Here is a 19672-nt window from a genome sequence, read left to right as displayed (position 1 = left end):
CCGACCAGAGTATACATATACATATATATACACCCCAAAATAACCCAAAATAGAAAATCGACAACCTGTTTCTCCGTGTCAACCTCTAAGAGGGACAAGCATAAAATACAAGGTGGAGAATCTATACATATATAAATATAAACAAAGAGGAAGTATAGGGAGCCAATGGAATATTTGTACAATATGTACAATGGAGGTTTAGATATGTCCGATTCAGTATTAGAGATATAACCATTAGTGTTATCTTTTCCCGTCAGCTGAAGCTTTTGGGATGAGTGGTATCATGACATGGTATCAGAGCTCTAGATCTGAAAGGTCAAGAGTTCGATCCTTGGTGAACCCCAAAATTAGCTTAAACTTTTGGGATGAGATGTTTATTATCCCTAGTACCCGGATGGTTATTCTAGATAGTATGGGTGATGTTCATTTTTTAACTCATATAGCCTATTGTACACATTGTACAAATATTCCATTGGCTCCCTAGCAGGACTCATAAACAAAATACAACCCAGTGTCCCAAGAGTTCTTCGCTTTCTCAGAGTCTCCAGAATACACAGTGTGGTACTTCTCAACCTGCATCTGAAAAATAACAACACGTATGAAATGAGAACTGGAGGTTCTCAGCATGGTAGTGGTGCCTACATACATAATATATAAGGTCCTTAAAAAGCCAGAGGCAATCCTAGAACTTCGACACTCAGTTTTTAAAACTTAAAGATTTAAAATAGTAGCCATAAGTGGGGTAGCTCTCTAATGTTCTTAATCCTAACTAAACTCTAAGTTGAACCTACAACTATTCACCTTCCTCCACTATCCTCCAAAACACCAGTAGAACCACACAGACAAACAAAATAGACAATGACAAACACAAATAGGATACAATTACAGCAGGTAGTGAATATAATAGGTAAGCATGATAATCACATAGGCAAGCCCAATTAAATGCACAATCAAACAAAATACGCATATACACATGATGTAAGCCTGCCCTATGGCTGATAATATCATCTGTCGGTTATATAGCCAACCTGACACGTCTTGGTAGTTAACCAAGGACAGAAACTCCCATCGCGTAGTAAGTGGGTTTGAGCTACAACCCCTTTGTTACTACCCGCTTAACCCAGAGCGAGTGGAAGAACCACTACAACCGCTACTACCTAGGCGGGTGTTTAAAAGCTCAACTTGGAGCAAGTGGAATAATCCACTACTGCCGCTACTACCCAGGCGTCACAATCACTGACCTGGAGCAAGCGGGACGAACCACAATCCTTGCTACTGCCTGGGTATCACAAAGATACATCCATTCATTCTTAATTAATTATCATCATTATCACATGTCAGACTTTGACCCAGAGCAAGTGGGACGAGCCACAATCCTTGCTACTGACCAGATATCACAAACATACATTCATTCAATCTCAATTCATATTATCAATTATAACTCATCAACATTTCGTCATTCTCATTCAGGTCATGTTCATTATTCACAACAATTCGTCGCAAGACTCTGCATTTCCCGCACTTCTCAAATTACATCACCCATTCACAATCTTTCTTCACTCGCAAGTTATTAGCCTCTCAAGGTTCAACTCCCTCACTGTAATTAAAACTAAGTTTTAGGGTCTTAGAGAGTAAAAATAGAGGCTTAAAATCTTGAAATCACGCTTAAATCACAAAAACTCACTGTTGCTAAAATAGGATTCTTATTGTATTTGCTGTCATTTTAATTAGTTCTGTTTTAGAATTAGGCATATACATTTTTTGTTTTAGAATAAATAAATCCTCTATAAGAATTCATTAGTTTTTCATCTAGTCATTCTCTTTGAAAAATGATATGTACCGTTTTGGACAGCATTTGAATAAGGGATATCATGCAATATTTGTTTGTGCAGTGTCATATGTATGGTCTCTGCATCTAATCTTTAACTATTATGGCTAATCTAAATTATTGATCAAATTCAACTGTCAAAATAGAACTCCATTGGGTGAAAATGCTAGGTCCATTCACTGCCACATGTTATAATAACACCGCGTCAAGTATAAGCGTAAGGTAATAATGCATAAATACTAAATGAAATTCCCACAACTACAACATGATCTACCTTTAGGATCCTATCTAGTTTCACCAGCATGACCTCAAGTATTTGTTTCTTTCCACCACTATACCTCAATGGGAATCTGTTGTAACATTTATCGTCGTCAAGCTTGCATTTAGTATCCCTTCGACCGTATGGCGTGACGAATTCATCATGGCCTACGGAATCTGTCGTGAGGTCCACCTGTAGAGTCATTAATGGGGAATAAGTCAACTGTAAGTACATTTAAATATTTTTTTCCATCATGCTTGTATATGTATATATCAATTCTTAAAAACAATACGACACTGTTAATCGAATCTAGGATTTGAAAGTTTCACATACATAATATAGAAGGGCCAATTACACGTAACCAAATGTCAACAGAGCACTTACTTCAGCTAAGAAAATAAATGTAGACAAAATATATACCATAACACTGATAATTTTATAATTTTCCTCCAACTAAAAGAAGGTCGTTCCCTTCGTTAGGCTTTATTTCAAGTACATTCAAATGCAGCACAACAACCATGCAATAATAATGAGGCAATAATGGTAATAACAACAGTAATAATAATAAATCAATACCATTCAGCAGCAGGCAACAACTACACATTGACCAGAAAGTCAAAGTAGCCCACATTGTGATGATGTTGTTGAGAGTCCTATAAGGTTACAAAGACTAGGCCAAACTAAACATGAAGCAACCGTGTAGTCAATTAAAGGACACATAGAGAAATTATTTTGCACACGATAAAAAATTTCAGCACATATTTCCTAATTCACTATCACAAACATTGATCCACGTCAAGCTTCGTCTCATAAGGTACTCACAGCTTGTAATAAATATTGTTGAATATCGTAACAAATTAAAACTTAGAGTCACCTTACCATAAAAGGAGAATTTGGCTGTTATTAGTGTTCAATAAGATTTTAATCATTTTCAAAGCAAGTAACACACAATTAGCAACACTAAACCAACATAACCTCTTAAATGGAAGATAGTAAAGTGATTAGTGATTGGCAGAAAAATATTTCCAACAAAAAAATCCCCAATAAAAGCTTTAAGGTATTCAACTTCAAATACGTTACCAATTCGGGATTTTTTGTTCTGACATCTTTCTTCATACCTTGTCTCGCTGATTGGATTTCTTCTTTGCCTTTGTGCTACCTAAATAGCATGTGATCCATGCTGATCTCTGTCTTCGGCGGTGGTATGTATGTAGGGTCATTTGCGCCATCCAAGCTACATGTGGGGGTCGCTGTGACTCGTTTTTTACCTTACCTTTGTCTGAATGATGCTCTTTGAGCCTTTTCTTTCCACCACATACATAGTCGGATGACACATTTGTGATACCCTCCGAAGTAAAACCCTGATTATTTTGTCAAATAAGGCTAACGATAGTATATCGTAGATCTACTAGCATCTCATTCTGTCGATCAAAAGTGTCAATCAGGTGTCTTACATCGGACTACAAACTCAAGACAGTTGTGACTACACTCCTGGTGATACGGCTACACTTCTGCAGCCACGAATCAAAATGCAGAAAAATTTGTAGATCTTGAAAAGTTGTATGAGTTTCACACATCATGTTGTGAAAGAACCAAACATTTATTATGTTAAAAGTTGGGTTACGTCTTACTTGGCTACAAGCTACAACGGAAGACCGGCTGCTGGCAACATACGTATCATCCTGCTCGATAGCAGTCGCTGATGACCTGAAATATACGATAGACTACTTAAGTAAAGCAAATAACCTCAGACTCACAGCAACAGATCTAGAAATCAAACAGTAGAAGGGCCGAAAATTAAAATTTTGTATCACTACAAGAAACGTCGTTAAAATCGACGGCCAAATCGACGGCTAAACTGTCGATAATATTGAAATTCGACGACAAAATAGACGGCGCAGTTGGTCGCTATAAAGCTTGTCGATTTTTCAAAATGCTAATAAAATCGACGACATTTTTTGCCGTTGATAATAATTTAATAAAATCGACATTTGTTCCGTCTGTAATATGGGTGTGAGAATTTTACATTCTTACTAAAATCGACAACATTGCCGTCGATATTATTATTTAAAATCGACGCTTTCTTTGTCTATAATTGATTCAATAAAATCGACGGCCTTTGTGTCGATATTTAACTCAAAAAAATCAACAACACTTTTGTCTATAATATGTTTAATAAAATCGACGACAACGCCGTCGATATAATTGAATAGAATTGACACAGCTGCCGTCGATTTAATTATTTAGATTTGTCTATTTTACTTTTAAAAGCGACAACTTTACCGTCAATTTTAATAGTTATATGTTTAAATTTTTTTCTATTTGAAAAATAGTAAACCATTAATACAAATAAACTTTTAAATATAAAAATAAAATTTATACAAAATATTAGATAACAAGACAAATAAATTTTTAAATATAAAAATAAAATTTATACTAAATATTAAAATTTATACTAAATGGAATATGTTGCTCAATCTCTTCTTCAACTCCTTTCTGTTATGAATTTTGTCAGTTTTGTAGAAGAAACCATTGGTGTTGGAACATGATTTTCCTGCAACATATTCATTTTAGTTAATAGGTATACAACATATTTTTCCTGTGTAAGTAAGTTCAGTCTACCTGTAATCAAAATGTAATCCACATAGGCTAATAGAAAAATGATCGAGTCAGTTGTTCTTCTTATGAATAGAAATGGATCTGATTTAGTATTCTTAAAACAAAAAATATGTAAAGTAGAAGAAAGAGTTAAGAACCAAGTCCTGGGAGCCTGTTTTAGGCCGTATATTGCCTTGTTAAGCTAATAAAGAAATGAAATGATTCTAAGTTCTAACTAACCCATCCATGACGCTATATATTTTCATAAGTAGTTCCCATTCATTCTAATTGTAGATTACGTTGGAGAGTGAACAATGAAACTCAATGTTTTGATACTACTATATATGCATGTGTTGCACATAGTACTATAGAATGCATGTGACATAAACTGCCACACTAAGATTCTTGCACAAGCCACAAATCTATAAGAGAATCTTGTATAGCCCCACATTTTGTTATCTTAATGCGTGTAATAGGGTCTTCTCATGTTCTCAAATTATTAGTTCTATCTCTTACTTCTTTTTGACATTATTTCAATAGAATTATTCAGGTCCTGTACAATTTACAAAGATGACCATAATATCAATTAAATTAAAATTTTAATTCTAATGTGAAAGATATTTTTAAAATAATGAAAATGCATGGTATTTAATTTTATTTGGAGAGTCAAATTAAGGTGGTAGAATACCTTCAACTCATCAATAATGTGGCCTAGCTTTTAATTTTCTTCTGTGAACTCATGAATAATAATCCAGCTTCTTGAAACAGGAGATGAAAACTAGTACTACTGAATCAACCATTTTATTTACAAATTAAAGATAACTATTAAATCAAGAAAACAGAATCATCCATGCATATTAAAGATATATAGAACATGATGAGAGAGGATGACATGCATGTATCATGAATCATGAATATGTACCTGTTGCCAAGCATTTCATGAAGCTTGATGATGGTTTCTTCTTCTTCAATGGTGAAATTCCCTCTCTTGATATCAGGCCTCAGATAATTTATCCACCTTAATCTGCAGCTCTTTCCACACCTTAACAGCCCTGACCAAATTGTCATTGTACTTAGAATTAATCATTCATAAAAATAATTAATCTGACATATAAAAAGAAGTACACGAATAATTATATTTCTAACCTACTTGTATTATATATAGACCTTGGTTTCAGCTTGTATATATTATAGAGAAAAGGACAAATAGGTCCCTAACATTTTGCTCCGCGGAAATTTTCATCCCTAATCATTGAAAAATACTTTTAAGTCCCTGACCTTCACAAAACTTGGACAGATCAGTCCCTGACGGAGGCATTTGGACGGAGGGACTGATCCGTCCAAGTTTTGTGAAGGTCAGGGACTTAAAATTATTTTTCAATGGTCAGGGACAAAAATGTCCGCAGAGCAAAAAGTCAGGGACCTATTTGTCCTTTTCTCTATATTATAATATCCCATGTTAATTTGTTCCTTAGACATTGGAAGAAACACAGCAAACAAACATATATCTTATTAACGTGAATTCATGGGCAAAACACTTGGTCAGTCAAGCTAAGGTTATCTTCTCATTTATTTTTATAATTTATTCTACTTTTTTTCCCATATATATCTAAATCTGACGTTAGAAGAAAACTACTTATTAGACCTTGATTTGGTCTTATTGGACATTGATAGATTGGGATAGGATACATGAAAAAATATGAATAATGGAAACTGGAAAGCATCTAGTCATTTAGTGATATTCGAAGAAAGTGAAGAATTTATATTACAAATATTAATATAAAGATTAATTATAATAAACTTATTATTACAAAGCCCTTGGAAAATTAATTATAATATAAAGATTAAATTAATAACAGTACTAATAAAGCATAAAGATAAAGATAAACTGTTGGTTACAAATTGCAAGTCAATGAAAGCTATGTTTGACCTCGCTTGGGAAAATAAGCCATCAGCTTCTAAGAAAAACCAAAATTAGAGCACATGTTCAACATGAAGAAAAACCAGCTTGAAGGGATTCTTAAGTAAAACAATTTGCATAAGATATGGGTTCAAGATTGTAAAAGGTTGGAAAACATATTTTCTGGTCCTGTCGCCAAAACACTTGAAAAAAATCTTGAAGAGCTTGTGGTCTTGGATTGCTCTCAATTGAGGGAAATTCTAGCCATCAAGGAAGAAAATGCCAACAACAGTGGTGAACAAATTTTTGACTTTTCAAAACTGGCAACCATCAAATTTTTGAGACTACCAAAAATTCAAGAGTTTCTATCCAGGAACTAAAGAAATAAAATTTCCAGCATTGAACAACTTTTCTATTGAATAGGGTTTATAAAAAAGAAATAATTTAATGTTGATTCATGGCAAGGACTATGGCTCTAAACAGGGTTTATAAAGAAGAAATAATTTAATGATAAAATGGCAGGATCTAGTAACAAGACACCTAAAAAAAAGTATATAAGCTCAACAACCTGAGTTGTTCAGATTTATATATTTTCCAAAATAACACATGATTTAGTAATGCAAATTCCCTCCCTCCATATGTTTTGTCAATCAATAAACAAACTAAATTAAAAATCTAAATTTAAAGCCTAATTACTAAATCATCCATTAAAAACCAATCAACAAACTAATTATCTAAAATATGAAACCCCAAATCAACAAATTAATTAGCTAAGTAGGGGAGCAGGGGAGTAGGGAAGAATCCAAACACAAGCAGGGGAGCAGGTAACTCACCCTCACCAGGCCATTGGATAAGCACGAGCTAGCAGCGACGGCAAGTAGAACCAGCGACAATGGTAAAGGGAACTTCGGAACCAGTGACGGTAAGTGTTTTCAAATTACGTGCTCCTACCTGTCATCCTTGACAACATTCAATTCTTATCAAATACATGTTGAATCGAATAACTTATGAATAAACCCTAAACAAAGAAGAAAGAATGGAAACTGACCCTCGCTGGAGTTTTACCTCGCCGAAAACCCTTGCTTTGAGTAAGGCGTTGGAGTAGGGTTTATGGTTGAGAGAGAGTGTGTGTTGAGGAGCGCCGGTGAAGCAACCGTGATGGAGTGGCGACGGCAGCGGAGAATGACGCGGGATGGTGCTGAAATGGGGAATTTTGGGTAAAAGGAAATTGTGTTTCTGAATTCTCTGGACGCGGGAAGTCGACGGGGGTAAGTGTTTTTTAATGATAAAAATCGACGGCACATTTGTCGATTTTAAATTAAAAACAATCGATACTCTATGCATCTATTTTATATATTAAATCTATATCGTTTATTTGGTTTTAGAAAATGATCTAGACCGTTAAAATTTATCGACGGTAATTGTTGTCGATATTTTAATAATTAATAAAATCGACGCCGTTTTCGTCGATTTTAAAATAAAATTATTTTCAGCCCCAAGTTCGTCGATAATGTGACGATAATATTATGTATCATAACATTATCGACGACTTGGCCGTCGATTTTAATATTTTATTTTTAATTTTTTTTCTAGCAATATCGACAGCAAGCCGTCGATAAATATCGACAGCAGAAATAACCGTCGATTTTTAGCGTCGAAAAAATCGTTTTTTTCTAGTAATGTATATTCAACTATGGTGTCATACATTTGATATTAGAGATAATTATAATTAGTTATTTATTTTAAAAAATTAATAAGTCCTTGTCAAATACAAGAATTATCTTAGTGTTTATAATTTTTTTACTGTTTCAAATGTAACAAAATATAAAATTATCTATTTTTAAATATTATGTTAATTAATTTACTTTGTCAAGTATCTATGTGACAACAAATTATATTTTTATGCTTGATTTCAATAAAAAGTATCGCATGAAATAAAATTAATTAATTGCACTATTTATTTTGTTATATGGATTTAAAATTTATTAAAGTATTTTGATATAATAACATGGACAAAAATTATGAGAAAAAATAATGAAAAAAAAACAACTAAATATAATTAGAGAATAAACAAAATTATTATGCATAATATTGGAGTACTTTTTATATGATTATAGAGGTTAAGATTAATTAAAAAAAGAAAATATTAAAAAAGAGGTCCAAACCAAATAAAAAATACAGATAATCTGATTGCATGTAGAGACATAAACTAATTCAAGACAGGTAACATAAGCTTCAAACTTAAAAATTACATGTTCATAAAAGGGTCTCTTAAAAGAAAAAACCATTTTGAATTATCCGTTATGTAAGCAGTGTTCACAAGTAGACAAACCTAAGACAATTTATTCCAGGATGGAATGGTTAACATTCTTTCAGTGACATTCTGCTAAACTTTTTAAGTCTGCGATTTTCAACCCTTCTCTTTATTCGAGTATTGGTCCTCCTAATGTACTCAATGGCTTATTCTTTGTTTTCAAATATTTTAATAATGAAAAACAAATGAGATTAGTTTATGGGAGGCATGGAAATTTTTCAACCACCACAATATAAGGGTACTGGTACTTTACGAGGTTGTAGTAATACTTGGTTAGATAACAAATCACTGCTTAAAAACTGAATAATTTTGAATTTTTTCTTTCTTTATCCCACTGTAAATCATCTTGTCATATCCAATTCAGGAATGGGTGTACAAAGGGTCCAATGGGGGCAACTGTCCTGTTACTATTGTTAAAAAGTGTTAAAAAGTGTTCACTCACCACTGTTTGCACGGGGTGTCTCCCATTTTGCGCATGACGACATCGCCTTTCCAGAGGAATCAACTGGGGTTGCTCGCTTCACTCTACTATGATTTTTGGTGCCAGTGTTCATTAATTTGTGCCCGAAAAATAGGTCCTCGTTGACTTCCTACAAGCGCAGAAAGGGTGAACCAACACATGGAGAATATTACACATCCTACACCTACTGAGATTGTACAATTGTGAGGTTGATGACATTAGTAGCTCATAATTAATAACATTCATTATGGTCAATCTACTTATATGAGCAAAAATGTTTCAACAAATTGATACGGACAGCTACGAATATTTTATGGAAGCATTACAAATCATGAAAATAAACACACGAATGGTTCCTATGAACACAAATAACAAAATGAAACCATCTAAAACAGCAAAAAAAAAAGCATTGGAAAATATATTGACAATCATGTGATAAGAATCTACAATAACATCACTTAATAACCACAAATCTGATGGGAGAGCAAAAAAAAAAAACCACTTCATCTTGAAGCAACAGTTTTTTTCCATAGTAATATCTAACAAATGGAGTACAAATTAAAGAATAATCACTACTTGTTATGCATGAGCAGCCAAAGTATGTATTAAAATCAAACATTGATTGCAATTGAAATAGCCATAGGTGTTTAAATTACACTGAAAAATGTAGTGAGAAGACTGAAATTTAATTATACAGTTTTTATTAAATTCCTTATAAAGATTTATCACCATTAGCCGTGAAAGAGACTTTTGGTCGGCATATTGACACAATGATGCCATACCTGTTGCACTAAGAATACAATTGAAGCATCAATTATAAACATCATAAACATATATTTGAGTTACAGATAACTATGCTGGCTTAGCTTGAGTGATCCTGGTTGTACTCACTGATGAAGCAAGAGTTTGTAAATCCAGGTAATTTATACATAACTCCAACACAAAGTTGTAGACTTTCATTACAATAAGAAAGATAAGCTTAAAATCTCAAATTACAATGAAGTAAATGAAATAATAATTAATATAAGCAGATGAAGTGAGATTTTTTTTATTAATTTTATCATTTTATAAAACTTTCATTCAAATAATTTTTTTCCAACTATTATATATACATAAGAGGTCATCAACATAAGCCACTACTATTATGTTTTAAGTTTATCATTTTATATTTCTTTATTGATCTTAAGTTTTTTTAAAAAATCATTGATTTCGAAAATATATTATATTTTTAGTTGTTTTTTTGTGAATTATAGCCTCCTTGTTGTAATTATTTATTCCCATGATTATAAATTTATGATGACTAAAAAATAAAAAAATAACTACATTTAACTTGAACATAAAAAATCTTACATAATATATACAATGAATTATATATTTCACTATCCTAAAATCTTTTTTCAAGAATAGCAACTAAGCTCCGCGAAGAGTTACACCAACAAACTCATATTCAACAGCATGCAGAAGATTTATATTAGCACCATGGGAACCTAATTTGTTAAGAAAAGAATTGGTTCAACAAATAACAACCTGAGTTTTGGTACCAAGTGAAAGCTGGGACAAAAAAAATACGAAGGTGGGACACCAAGGAGAGGAAGTCGCGACTTTGGGGGGACGAGGACAAGATGATGGCGGTGCTTCGAAGAGAAGAAAAAGGGAAAAGGTTGTAGTGGTGCCTTAAGACTTGTGAGGAGGGACGTCGGTGACGAGTCAGAATTCAGCTTTGACATTGATGGCATCCTCGAAAAAGAGAAACTAAGTTCATGATTAGGGTAGTTCGTTCTACCTAGTTGGGACTTTTGCTTGATGTGGAGGTGAATTCGGTCCTTCAGAGCTTACCTTGACCCAAGTCGTAATATTGGGTTTTTTAGGGCCACGGCTTATAATAGGTATTGTTTCATATTTTAGGAACAACCATATTTAGTGACGAAGAGCCAGGGGAGGTAGCCATGGTTGTTGGTGACGAGGAGCAATGGAGGCCTGCGACAAGAACTCTGCTGCAGAAGCGGGTTTGGGGTAGGGGCAAGTTTGGTGACGGTCTGGGTTTGGGTTTGGTTATTTGGCTTAGCCTAAAAGAAAAAAAATAAAGATTGAGCTGAAACAAAATTAACAGATATTGGGCCAACACTCATTTTATGTTGTTGTTACCTTTTGGTGATGATTCATTTGGGACTTCTGATGAGATGTCCCATTTGGATTGTTGTTACTTCTTGTTTTTTACAAAAATGGGCCACAAAGAGTAGGCCCAACATAGTTTTGTTGGTAACAAGTACGAAGGAACAAACCCTATCATTATCTGTACAGCATACTCTGCAACACCCTGCTGCTGTAAGGGTTTACGATCACACACCCATCACTCGGTCATCGGAGGGTCACTTACACTGAGACCGAGACCGTCATTAGACATTATTTTGTAAAGTGAATGGGTGTCCTTACGTAGAGACACCACAACATTCATGGCCCCGTCAACACTATTCATCCAATTCTCACAGCTATAAACAGGCACTCATTTGGATGATAGTAAACTAGAATAAAGAGCAATGGATACAAAGTAGAAAAGACAAGTCATGTACACTCACATGATTCGCAACGTGCCCATCAACGTGCCCTCCAGCTTTATGTCCAATGTCCTTTTCTTCTCTGTATATTCACACATGCCATGGTCGTAGAGATTCTCAAGTGCAAATATTCATTCAACCTAGCCTTGTATGGGTCATGGGACTGAAAATCAATGCAAATCTTCACCCTAAAACCTTTGTTAAACCCCACTCTCACACCCAAAGAAAAGACTAGAGATGAATGGATGGGTGTTCACGAGAAAATATATGAGTATGAGGCTACCCAATTGAGTACTCATCTTTCTTTTCCTTCAAATAACCTTTATTGAGTTATCTATCTAAGGGATAGAAAAAGGGTGTCACAAGATAAATTCGAAGGCAGTTTTCAAAATTACTAAGAATCACGCTTCCTGAAGCATGTCTGTCTCATGTGTCCCATCTACGCATCCTCAATCAAAATTTTTATTCCCACCAATTACTTAGGATGGAAAAATATTGGACTTTAGCGCCAAATTATTTGCTCATAGAGATGGTGGTCTTATAATTCTGTGAGATCTAATTATAGGAGTAATACACAAGGGTTAGCCACACTACTTGAATATAACCACAACTATAGTTGGTGTTATGTTTGGTCTTTTTATTTTTTTATTATATTATTGCAATGTCTATAGTTATATCAAATTAAAAAATTTTACGAACAGTATGTGACATTAAAATTTATAGAATACAATTTTAAACAGATTATGAATACTCTTTTATCTAGATTTTTATACCAATTAAAACCATGTTGAAAAAAAATACATCATTATACCTTAAGCACGGTATATATATCAAGAGGATATATAATTCCGTTGGTGATTTTTTGAAATGAGAGAAAAATTAACATATTAATCAACACCACACTCAATTCTCAGTTGAATGTTGAGGATGATGATATCTAAAAATTTAAATATACAAGATATAATTATATTGAGTTCGAAAATAGTTATCAGCACAGGCTTACATTAACACAAGTTAATTTAGAGTAGTAATATTTTACATTAGTCCCTAAAAAATCTTGAGTTAGATAATTTAATAATTAAAAAATTTTAATTATCAAATGAGTCTATAATCTTTAATGTTGTTACATATATTAATTCTTATGTAAAAATTATTAAAAAATTAGACAAACTAATCTTGTTATGGACCTTTAATAACAAAACATAACAATCCTAATAAAGTTTTAAAATTTTTTTACTAGTAACTCAAGTAAATACCATGTTATGAAGACTAATTTAATTAAGGAAATAAAAGTTTGGAGACTAATTCAATTTGGTTATTAAAATTTGTCAAGAACTAAAGCATTCAACTAAATTTTTTTTACAAATCCCTTTGGGGTATTATTTGTTAATTTAACTATAAGAAGACTGGGCTTACCATGAGAAGTTCAATTAATTATACTGTGTAACATAAATAAAAAATATTATATTTTTTAGGAATTGAGTGAATAACATGTAAATTAATGTTAAATTTATAAAACTCATTTATTAAAAATACTATACATTCACATCAATTTGATCTTTTGGATGTAATTCATCATAATTACTGAACAAAGATAAAAGCACGAGCAATTATATAATAACAACAATAAAAAATCTTTATGAAATTGATATATTTCTTAAATATTGATTTGTTTATTTTTCTACTATCTTTATATAATAGATAATAGAGTTTAAAATTTAGTACATTTAATTCTAAGCAGATAAATTTATTCTTATTTGCTGGTGTGAATGTTTACCTAAGATTATACTTTATGGTGTAATTTTGAATTTTAGTTATAGTTTTTCTTAATTTATGTTTAAAAATAACTAAAGAAAAGAGTTAAGAAAAAGGGACTGAGAATAAAAATATAAAATATATAATATATAACATAGAATTATAAATAAACTTGGTTAATCATAATATATTGGAATGTATACCTAGTAATAAGTAGTAGTTGTGTCAAAGCTAAACGTATTTAGAGATAATGTTTTGGACAACTCGTTTGATGTACAAAATATAAAATGGAGTAATAATCACAAGGGTGTTATTGAATATATTTTTGATAAATCTTATATACTCTGAATATTTGTAATTAAAAATTGTTATTATAATAATTATAATGTAGATATTAATTAAATTTAACCGTTATATTTTAATTCAATTGAGATGATAGTAACAAATTTAATTGATTAGTCGTATATTAAATCTGATTTAACTTTTAAAATTGTTGATGATAAACGATACACTTAAATAGAGACAAATATTTTAAATCTTAGAATTTATATTCTTTAAATCAATATTATAGATTTATGGTACACAATTTTATTAACTTATTATCCTAAAAAATTTCACTGTTACTATCTATGAAAAATTATTGATAACTACTACACGATGAATATGTATGTGTTTTAATGAAAAACAAATAATAGAATACTTGCATGCGATTATGATTATAATATTGAAATGCAAGATTTTTTGGGTCTTTGAAAAAGTTGCTAAACGGCAAAAGCAGCTTGGATTCTATAAATACTATTAGAACGGGATATCTATAATGCACCTCAAACACATAAATATGTTACTCATGCCCACATACATCGGACATGTGAATAATGGCTACTTTCATATCATGTTATATTTTCATACCCTTAACTTTTTTTGCCAACATAACAAGCTACACGGCTCTTAATGGTCTACCACATGGGAATGAGTGAAATTGGGAATTCATAGAATGTAGACATTATGTTGACATCCAGAACTGGAAGGATAACGGTCTGAGTATCCTTTCTAGTAAGTTGAGGAGGGAGCAGTCGACGGTAGACACCAGTGATCTTTGGCTGATGTCCACCAATATTTTGGCATACTCCAATGCTGAAATAAGTGGGGTGTCTTCTTAAACGTGACCGATACTTGCATCTCACCTACCCGAATGTCTGGCCGCACCTGTTTCGGCAATTAAGAGGGCTCCAGTGACGGGGGGCTTCAGACAACGAGGGTGCTCACAACTTTCGTTGTGTAATTCTTGAGAACTGGAATGCCTAACCTTACATTATTTTTAGCAAGGATGTAACACCCTAACTTTTAACACCTCATGATTGTACTAAAAGGTCAGGCGTTACTTACCTCTAAGTCTTTCTATTTTATACTACCTTTATTTAATATCGAGCCCTTACGAATACAAACTGGAACTTTACTCAAGAAAACGATAAGTCTTTTTTGTTAATCACTTAATCAAAATGATAACTACATATATACACATAATCACATAGCATCATATACATAGACATAATCCAAGATTCTCAAATACAAGTCCTACCCCTCTAAAAAATTAAAGACAATAAACGGCAAGGGGAAAATAAAGTCTAAGACTAAACCATATACAAAAAGTATGAATACATATACATAAACCTCTGTGGATCGGCCGTGGCTCCTCGCGAAGGATTCCTGAACCTATCACTGAAAACAAAAGATCTGTAGGGGGTGAGAATGTCGTCCTCGCATGTTCTCAGTATGGAAAGTGAATGCCGTGAGAGTAGAGAAATAAAATGCAAATATTTATTGTATAAGTTTAAAATAATTACCTTTAAGATTCTTTAAACTCACTTTAAAGACTAGTTAGTTTTCTTAGAATAACATTATTTTAAGCGAAACACAGTCCCGTCACTCAGTTTTGAGTTATAATGATTAGTTTTTGGTTATCTTAATTCTGAACATATACAAGAATCAACAAGCACAAACAGACTCGCAATATAAACACACAAACTATTTATACAAATATCAAACAGCATAATCATAGAGAAAGAAAATGAGTAAACACAACCAAATACAAATGTTCAAATAATATGATGCATGTCTAGTCCTATCGCAGGTAATAAGCTCATTAGTCAGTTTCGACCCGCACCCGATGCAATCCAACCCACAAGTCGGATAAGGCATTCTAGCAACATAACCTCTGCAAGTTTCCACTTCTTGCAGGCGCTGATTATCATGCTGAAGTATGTCAAACATGACCTCTGCAAGTATTTCTAGGCACTGTGTAACGGCCTAGCCTCGAAGAAATGACGCTATAACAGAAGTTTTATCAAATCATTAGGAACTTTAGTGCATATAAGCACCTCCACTACACAGATGCTGTGTCATCAAGCTGTTGAGTCAGCAGCTTGACTGCACCAGACACCTCTTTTGATCTAAGCAGACACGTCGCGAAAAGTAGCATTTTTAAGCCACTTCGGTTCCGAATTTCAAAATTATTATTTTTGTGGTTAGCCTCTATATGACGAGCCGGTCTCGAATTTCAAGAGAAAAATTATATTATTATTTCCTCAGCTGTGGTTAATGTTAATCTATGTTTAGTAATATAATAACTAAGCTAGAAATCTACCGGTAATGGATAATACCGACATTCTTAGATGAACTTAGCAATGCTAATGCTTCATTATATATCTTTTATTCCTATGATTATCTTGTTACTAGTATCATTTATACTAGTAAAGCTCATGTTTATCCTTTAGTAGTATAATCTGATGTATCTAGTTTTAGTAATTATCTTCAGAATGATATTTTATTATTAAATTCTAATGAGTCATTGATGTGTGGCAGAAGTTAGATCAATTAAGAGATTATAATATAAAAGAACAGCGTTGCGAGTATAGCTCTTAAGCAGCAAAAATCCGCCTCATCAATTTAGAAAGGTTGTCACAAAAAGTTTAGAATAAAAATACTGGGAGTATGAGTCCCAGGTCGTCTCCCAACGAGTTGCTAGAGAGGGTGCTAAGTTATTAATCAGGAGTTTTCCGAGAAGTTTGAGAGTTGATGACAGAAAATAAATAATTATAATTAAGTACAATAAAAATTAAAAGGAATTTATATTATTCAAAATAAAAAAGCCTTGATTGGGAGAATGATTAATTGGAAGTTCTATCCTTGTTGGAATTCTCTCAAGTGTAGTATAAAGAGGTTGTTATTTTCACTTAGTTAACCCTTACTAAATAAAGAAAAGTCAAGTGATTGATCTAACTCTTATTCGCAAATCCTAGTCCTCTCCCTTGGGAAGGTCTAGCGTTAGTAAATACAGAATTAGCCAACAACTTCCAATTTAACTAACCACTTGAGCATTCCAACTCAAGTGTCTCCTCTTAATCAACCCCCATGTCAAGTAGAGAATCTACTCTATTGACATGGATACCATCTTCGTTATTGGGAGTTTGGAATAGAAAAGAGACATAATAATTTAAATAAAATAGAGATTCAAAATTAATTAAAAGTAAAAGTAATCCTTTGCATTAACAATCCATGAAAATAATCCAATTACCACTTTAAACAAGAATTAAGAATATGGAATAAATAAATAGGAAGTAAGAAAACAAACTAGAATAGTATCTTCAACGGAGGTGATGACTCTTCAATATCCAAAAGCAAAAGCAATAAACTATGAAACTATGAATGTAAACAAAACTTAGAGGAAGAGTAGTTTTTCTCTAGATTCAGATCTAAAAACCTAAAAACTATCCTAATGAGAATATGTGAGTGTGTGTCTTGAGTCTCTGCATGTTTTCTGGCTTTATTCTGTGTTTCTGGGCCGAAAACTGGGTCAAAATGCGGCCCGAAATTTCCCCAGCATTTTCTTTAATTTTGCATATTGCACAGGTCACGCGTACGCGTCAGTCACGCGTGCGCGTCATTTGGCGAATTTTCTTGTCATGCATACGCGTCATCCACGCGTGCGCGTCTTTTATGCAGACTCCAATCTACGCGTACGCGTCAGTCACGCACATGCGTCGCTGTAAATTTCTCTATTCCGCGCGCTCGCATGAGCCATGCGTGCACGTCGGTGCTCGCTGGTCATCTCCTTAGTTTCTTTTGTTCCTTCCATTTTCGCAAGCTTCCTCTCCATTGTCTAAGCCATTCCTGCCCTATAAAGCCTGAAACACTAAACACACGGATCACGGCTTCGAATGGTATAAAGGAAAATTAAAATATACTAATTAAAGATCTCTAGGAAGCAAGTTTTCAATCATAGAACAAAACAAGGAAGGGATTATAAAATCATGCAAATCATATGAATAAGTGGGTAAAGACTTGATGAAACCACTCAATTAAACACAAGATAAACCATAAAATAGTGGTTTATCAGTCATCACCTTATGACTCGTGGCTCTTCCAGGACTAGCTACCACATGTTTTCTTTCTTGCTCTCCAAGCAAAAGTTTCTTAAAGGAAAAGTAAGAAACACTTGTATTCTAATATATCTAGCTTTATTAATTATCCTTTCTTAAGATATTTTTACACAAAAATCAAGGATAAACTCTATCCTAACCACATGGGTCCCTAGAATCATCATTACCATCAACTTTTCTTCCAAGACAAGCCAAAATTCGAAAATCGTATGAAAGGAAAATGGAAGACTTCCATGAAAGCTTCAAGCTTCTTTCTCCGTTCTTTCTCAAACTAAAACCCCTATAAAAAATCTAATCTGACAATAGCGTTCAACTCTTCCTCCTCTTCATTTCTATGTCAATTATCAAGGAGTAAATCAAGGATCTCTTGTTCAATCACCATATGCTCTAATAAAACGTGATTTCTAGCTACCTTAAGGCATAAAAGTACTTTTTGAAGCTTGTTTATGGTTTAACTTTTGGCAGCAGTAAAGGAGGTAAGGTTTGGTATATTAATCAATGATTGGTTGCGTTCTTGAAGTGTGAAATCAGATCTTCTTGCTTGAGGCTTGATTTTGAGTGTTTGTGTGATGATTTGATCATAAGATCTTGTTGTTTACTGCTGGAAAATGTGGCTTTTCAATCATGATATTCATGATATTTGATGCTTATTTGATGTGTATTTGATAGCTGAAACATTGCTCTTTGGTTTGGTGAAAATCGGGTAAAAATCGGTTAACAAAAAGATTGAAAATCTAGCTGAAAATCAAGTGAAAATACGATGAACTATTGGAAAAATGTTTTTGGTTTTGGAAGGATGAAAAAAACGTTGATTTGGAGGATTTTGGGTCAAAAGATAATTATTAAAAAGTTTGGGGTTGAAAGTTAATTAATAAAAAATTGAGGGACCAAAGTGCAAATATTAAAAATTAAGGGGTCAAAATACAATTTTTGAAAGTTGAATAAAATAAAATTATTTTAATATTAATATATTATTTTATTAATAATATTATATTATTAAAAATATTATTTTATTATTAATAATAAAATATTTGATAAAAAGTCAGTTTTTCCTAAAAGCCTTAGGAAGGCAGTTTTGAGTCCAGAATTCCCTAATTCTCTTTACTGAACACCTAATGAAAGGTATAAAGGTATGTAAGGTAGTGAAACAAGATTAAGAAACTCGTAAACATGTTAGAAAGAAATGGAGTTAAAAGCTATATAGCAGTGTGCTTGACCTTACAGAGTAAGTAGAGAATTGTGAAATAAGATGACTGTGATGTTGTGATGCTTGATTCATGATTGTGGAGAGATGATAGATTCGTTAAATGAGCTCATTGTGATGTTGTGATGCTTGATTTATGATTGTGGAGAGATGATGAAAATGATTGCTAAGTGATGGAACGTATGGTTATATGTGAAATATGAGCCTTCGGGCGATGTTGTGAATATTGTGCAGGAACATCCGTATTGTGTTGTTGCTTCCCAGACAGGCTGCGGTAAAGAGAGTACCAGCCCTGCAAGCTGAATGCTTGGTAGAGGCCTGACTCGCATACCTGCGGTATATTGAGATTTGAGCAAATAC

At 33.0% G+C, this 19672-nt stretch overlaps 1 protein-coding gene across 4 annotated transcripts; it reads right to left on the bottom strand.

Moving 5' to 3' along the window:
- Window positions 1–237: 237 nt before the first annotated feature.
- On the bottom strand, window positions 238–3590 carry LOC112750594 (uncharacterized). Of its 4 annotated transcripts, none has more exons than XM_072216732.1 (3): window positions 3206–3590; window positions 2167–2279; window positions 238–579 (listed from the first exon to the last, which is right to left on the bottom strand). In XM_072216732.1, the coding sequence occupies exons 1-3, from the start codon at window positions 3314–3316 to the stop codon at window positions 399–401; spliced, it is 405 nt and encodes a 134-aa protein (XP_072072833.1). In that variant the 5' UTR covers window positions 3317–3590; the 3' UTR covers window positions 238–398. The 4 variants fall into 4 exon arrangements, with proteins under 4 accessions (XP_072072833.1, XP_072072834.1, XP_029149202.1 ...); XM_072216733.1 differs by having other exon boundaries at window positions 3168–3385; XM_029293369.2 differs by having other exon boundaries at window positions 329–579; window positions 2103–2279.
- Between the last annotated feature and the right edge of the window lie 16082 nt (window positions 3591–19672).

Source organism: Arachis hypogaea, chromosome 15 (genome assembly GCF_003086295.3).
Source record: "Arachis hypogaea cultivar Tifrunner chromosome 15, arahy.Tifrunner.gnm2.J5K5, whole genome shotgun sequence".
NCBI lineage: Eukaryota > Viridiplantae > Streptophyta > Magnoliopsida > Fabales > Fabaceae > Arachis > Arachis hypogaea.
This window is presented reverse-complemented; position numbering and strand designations above follow the sequence as displayed.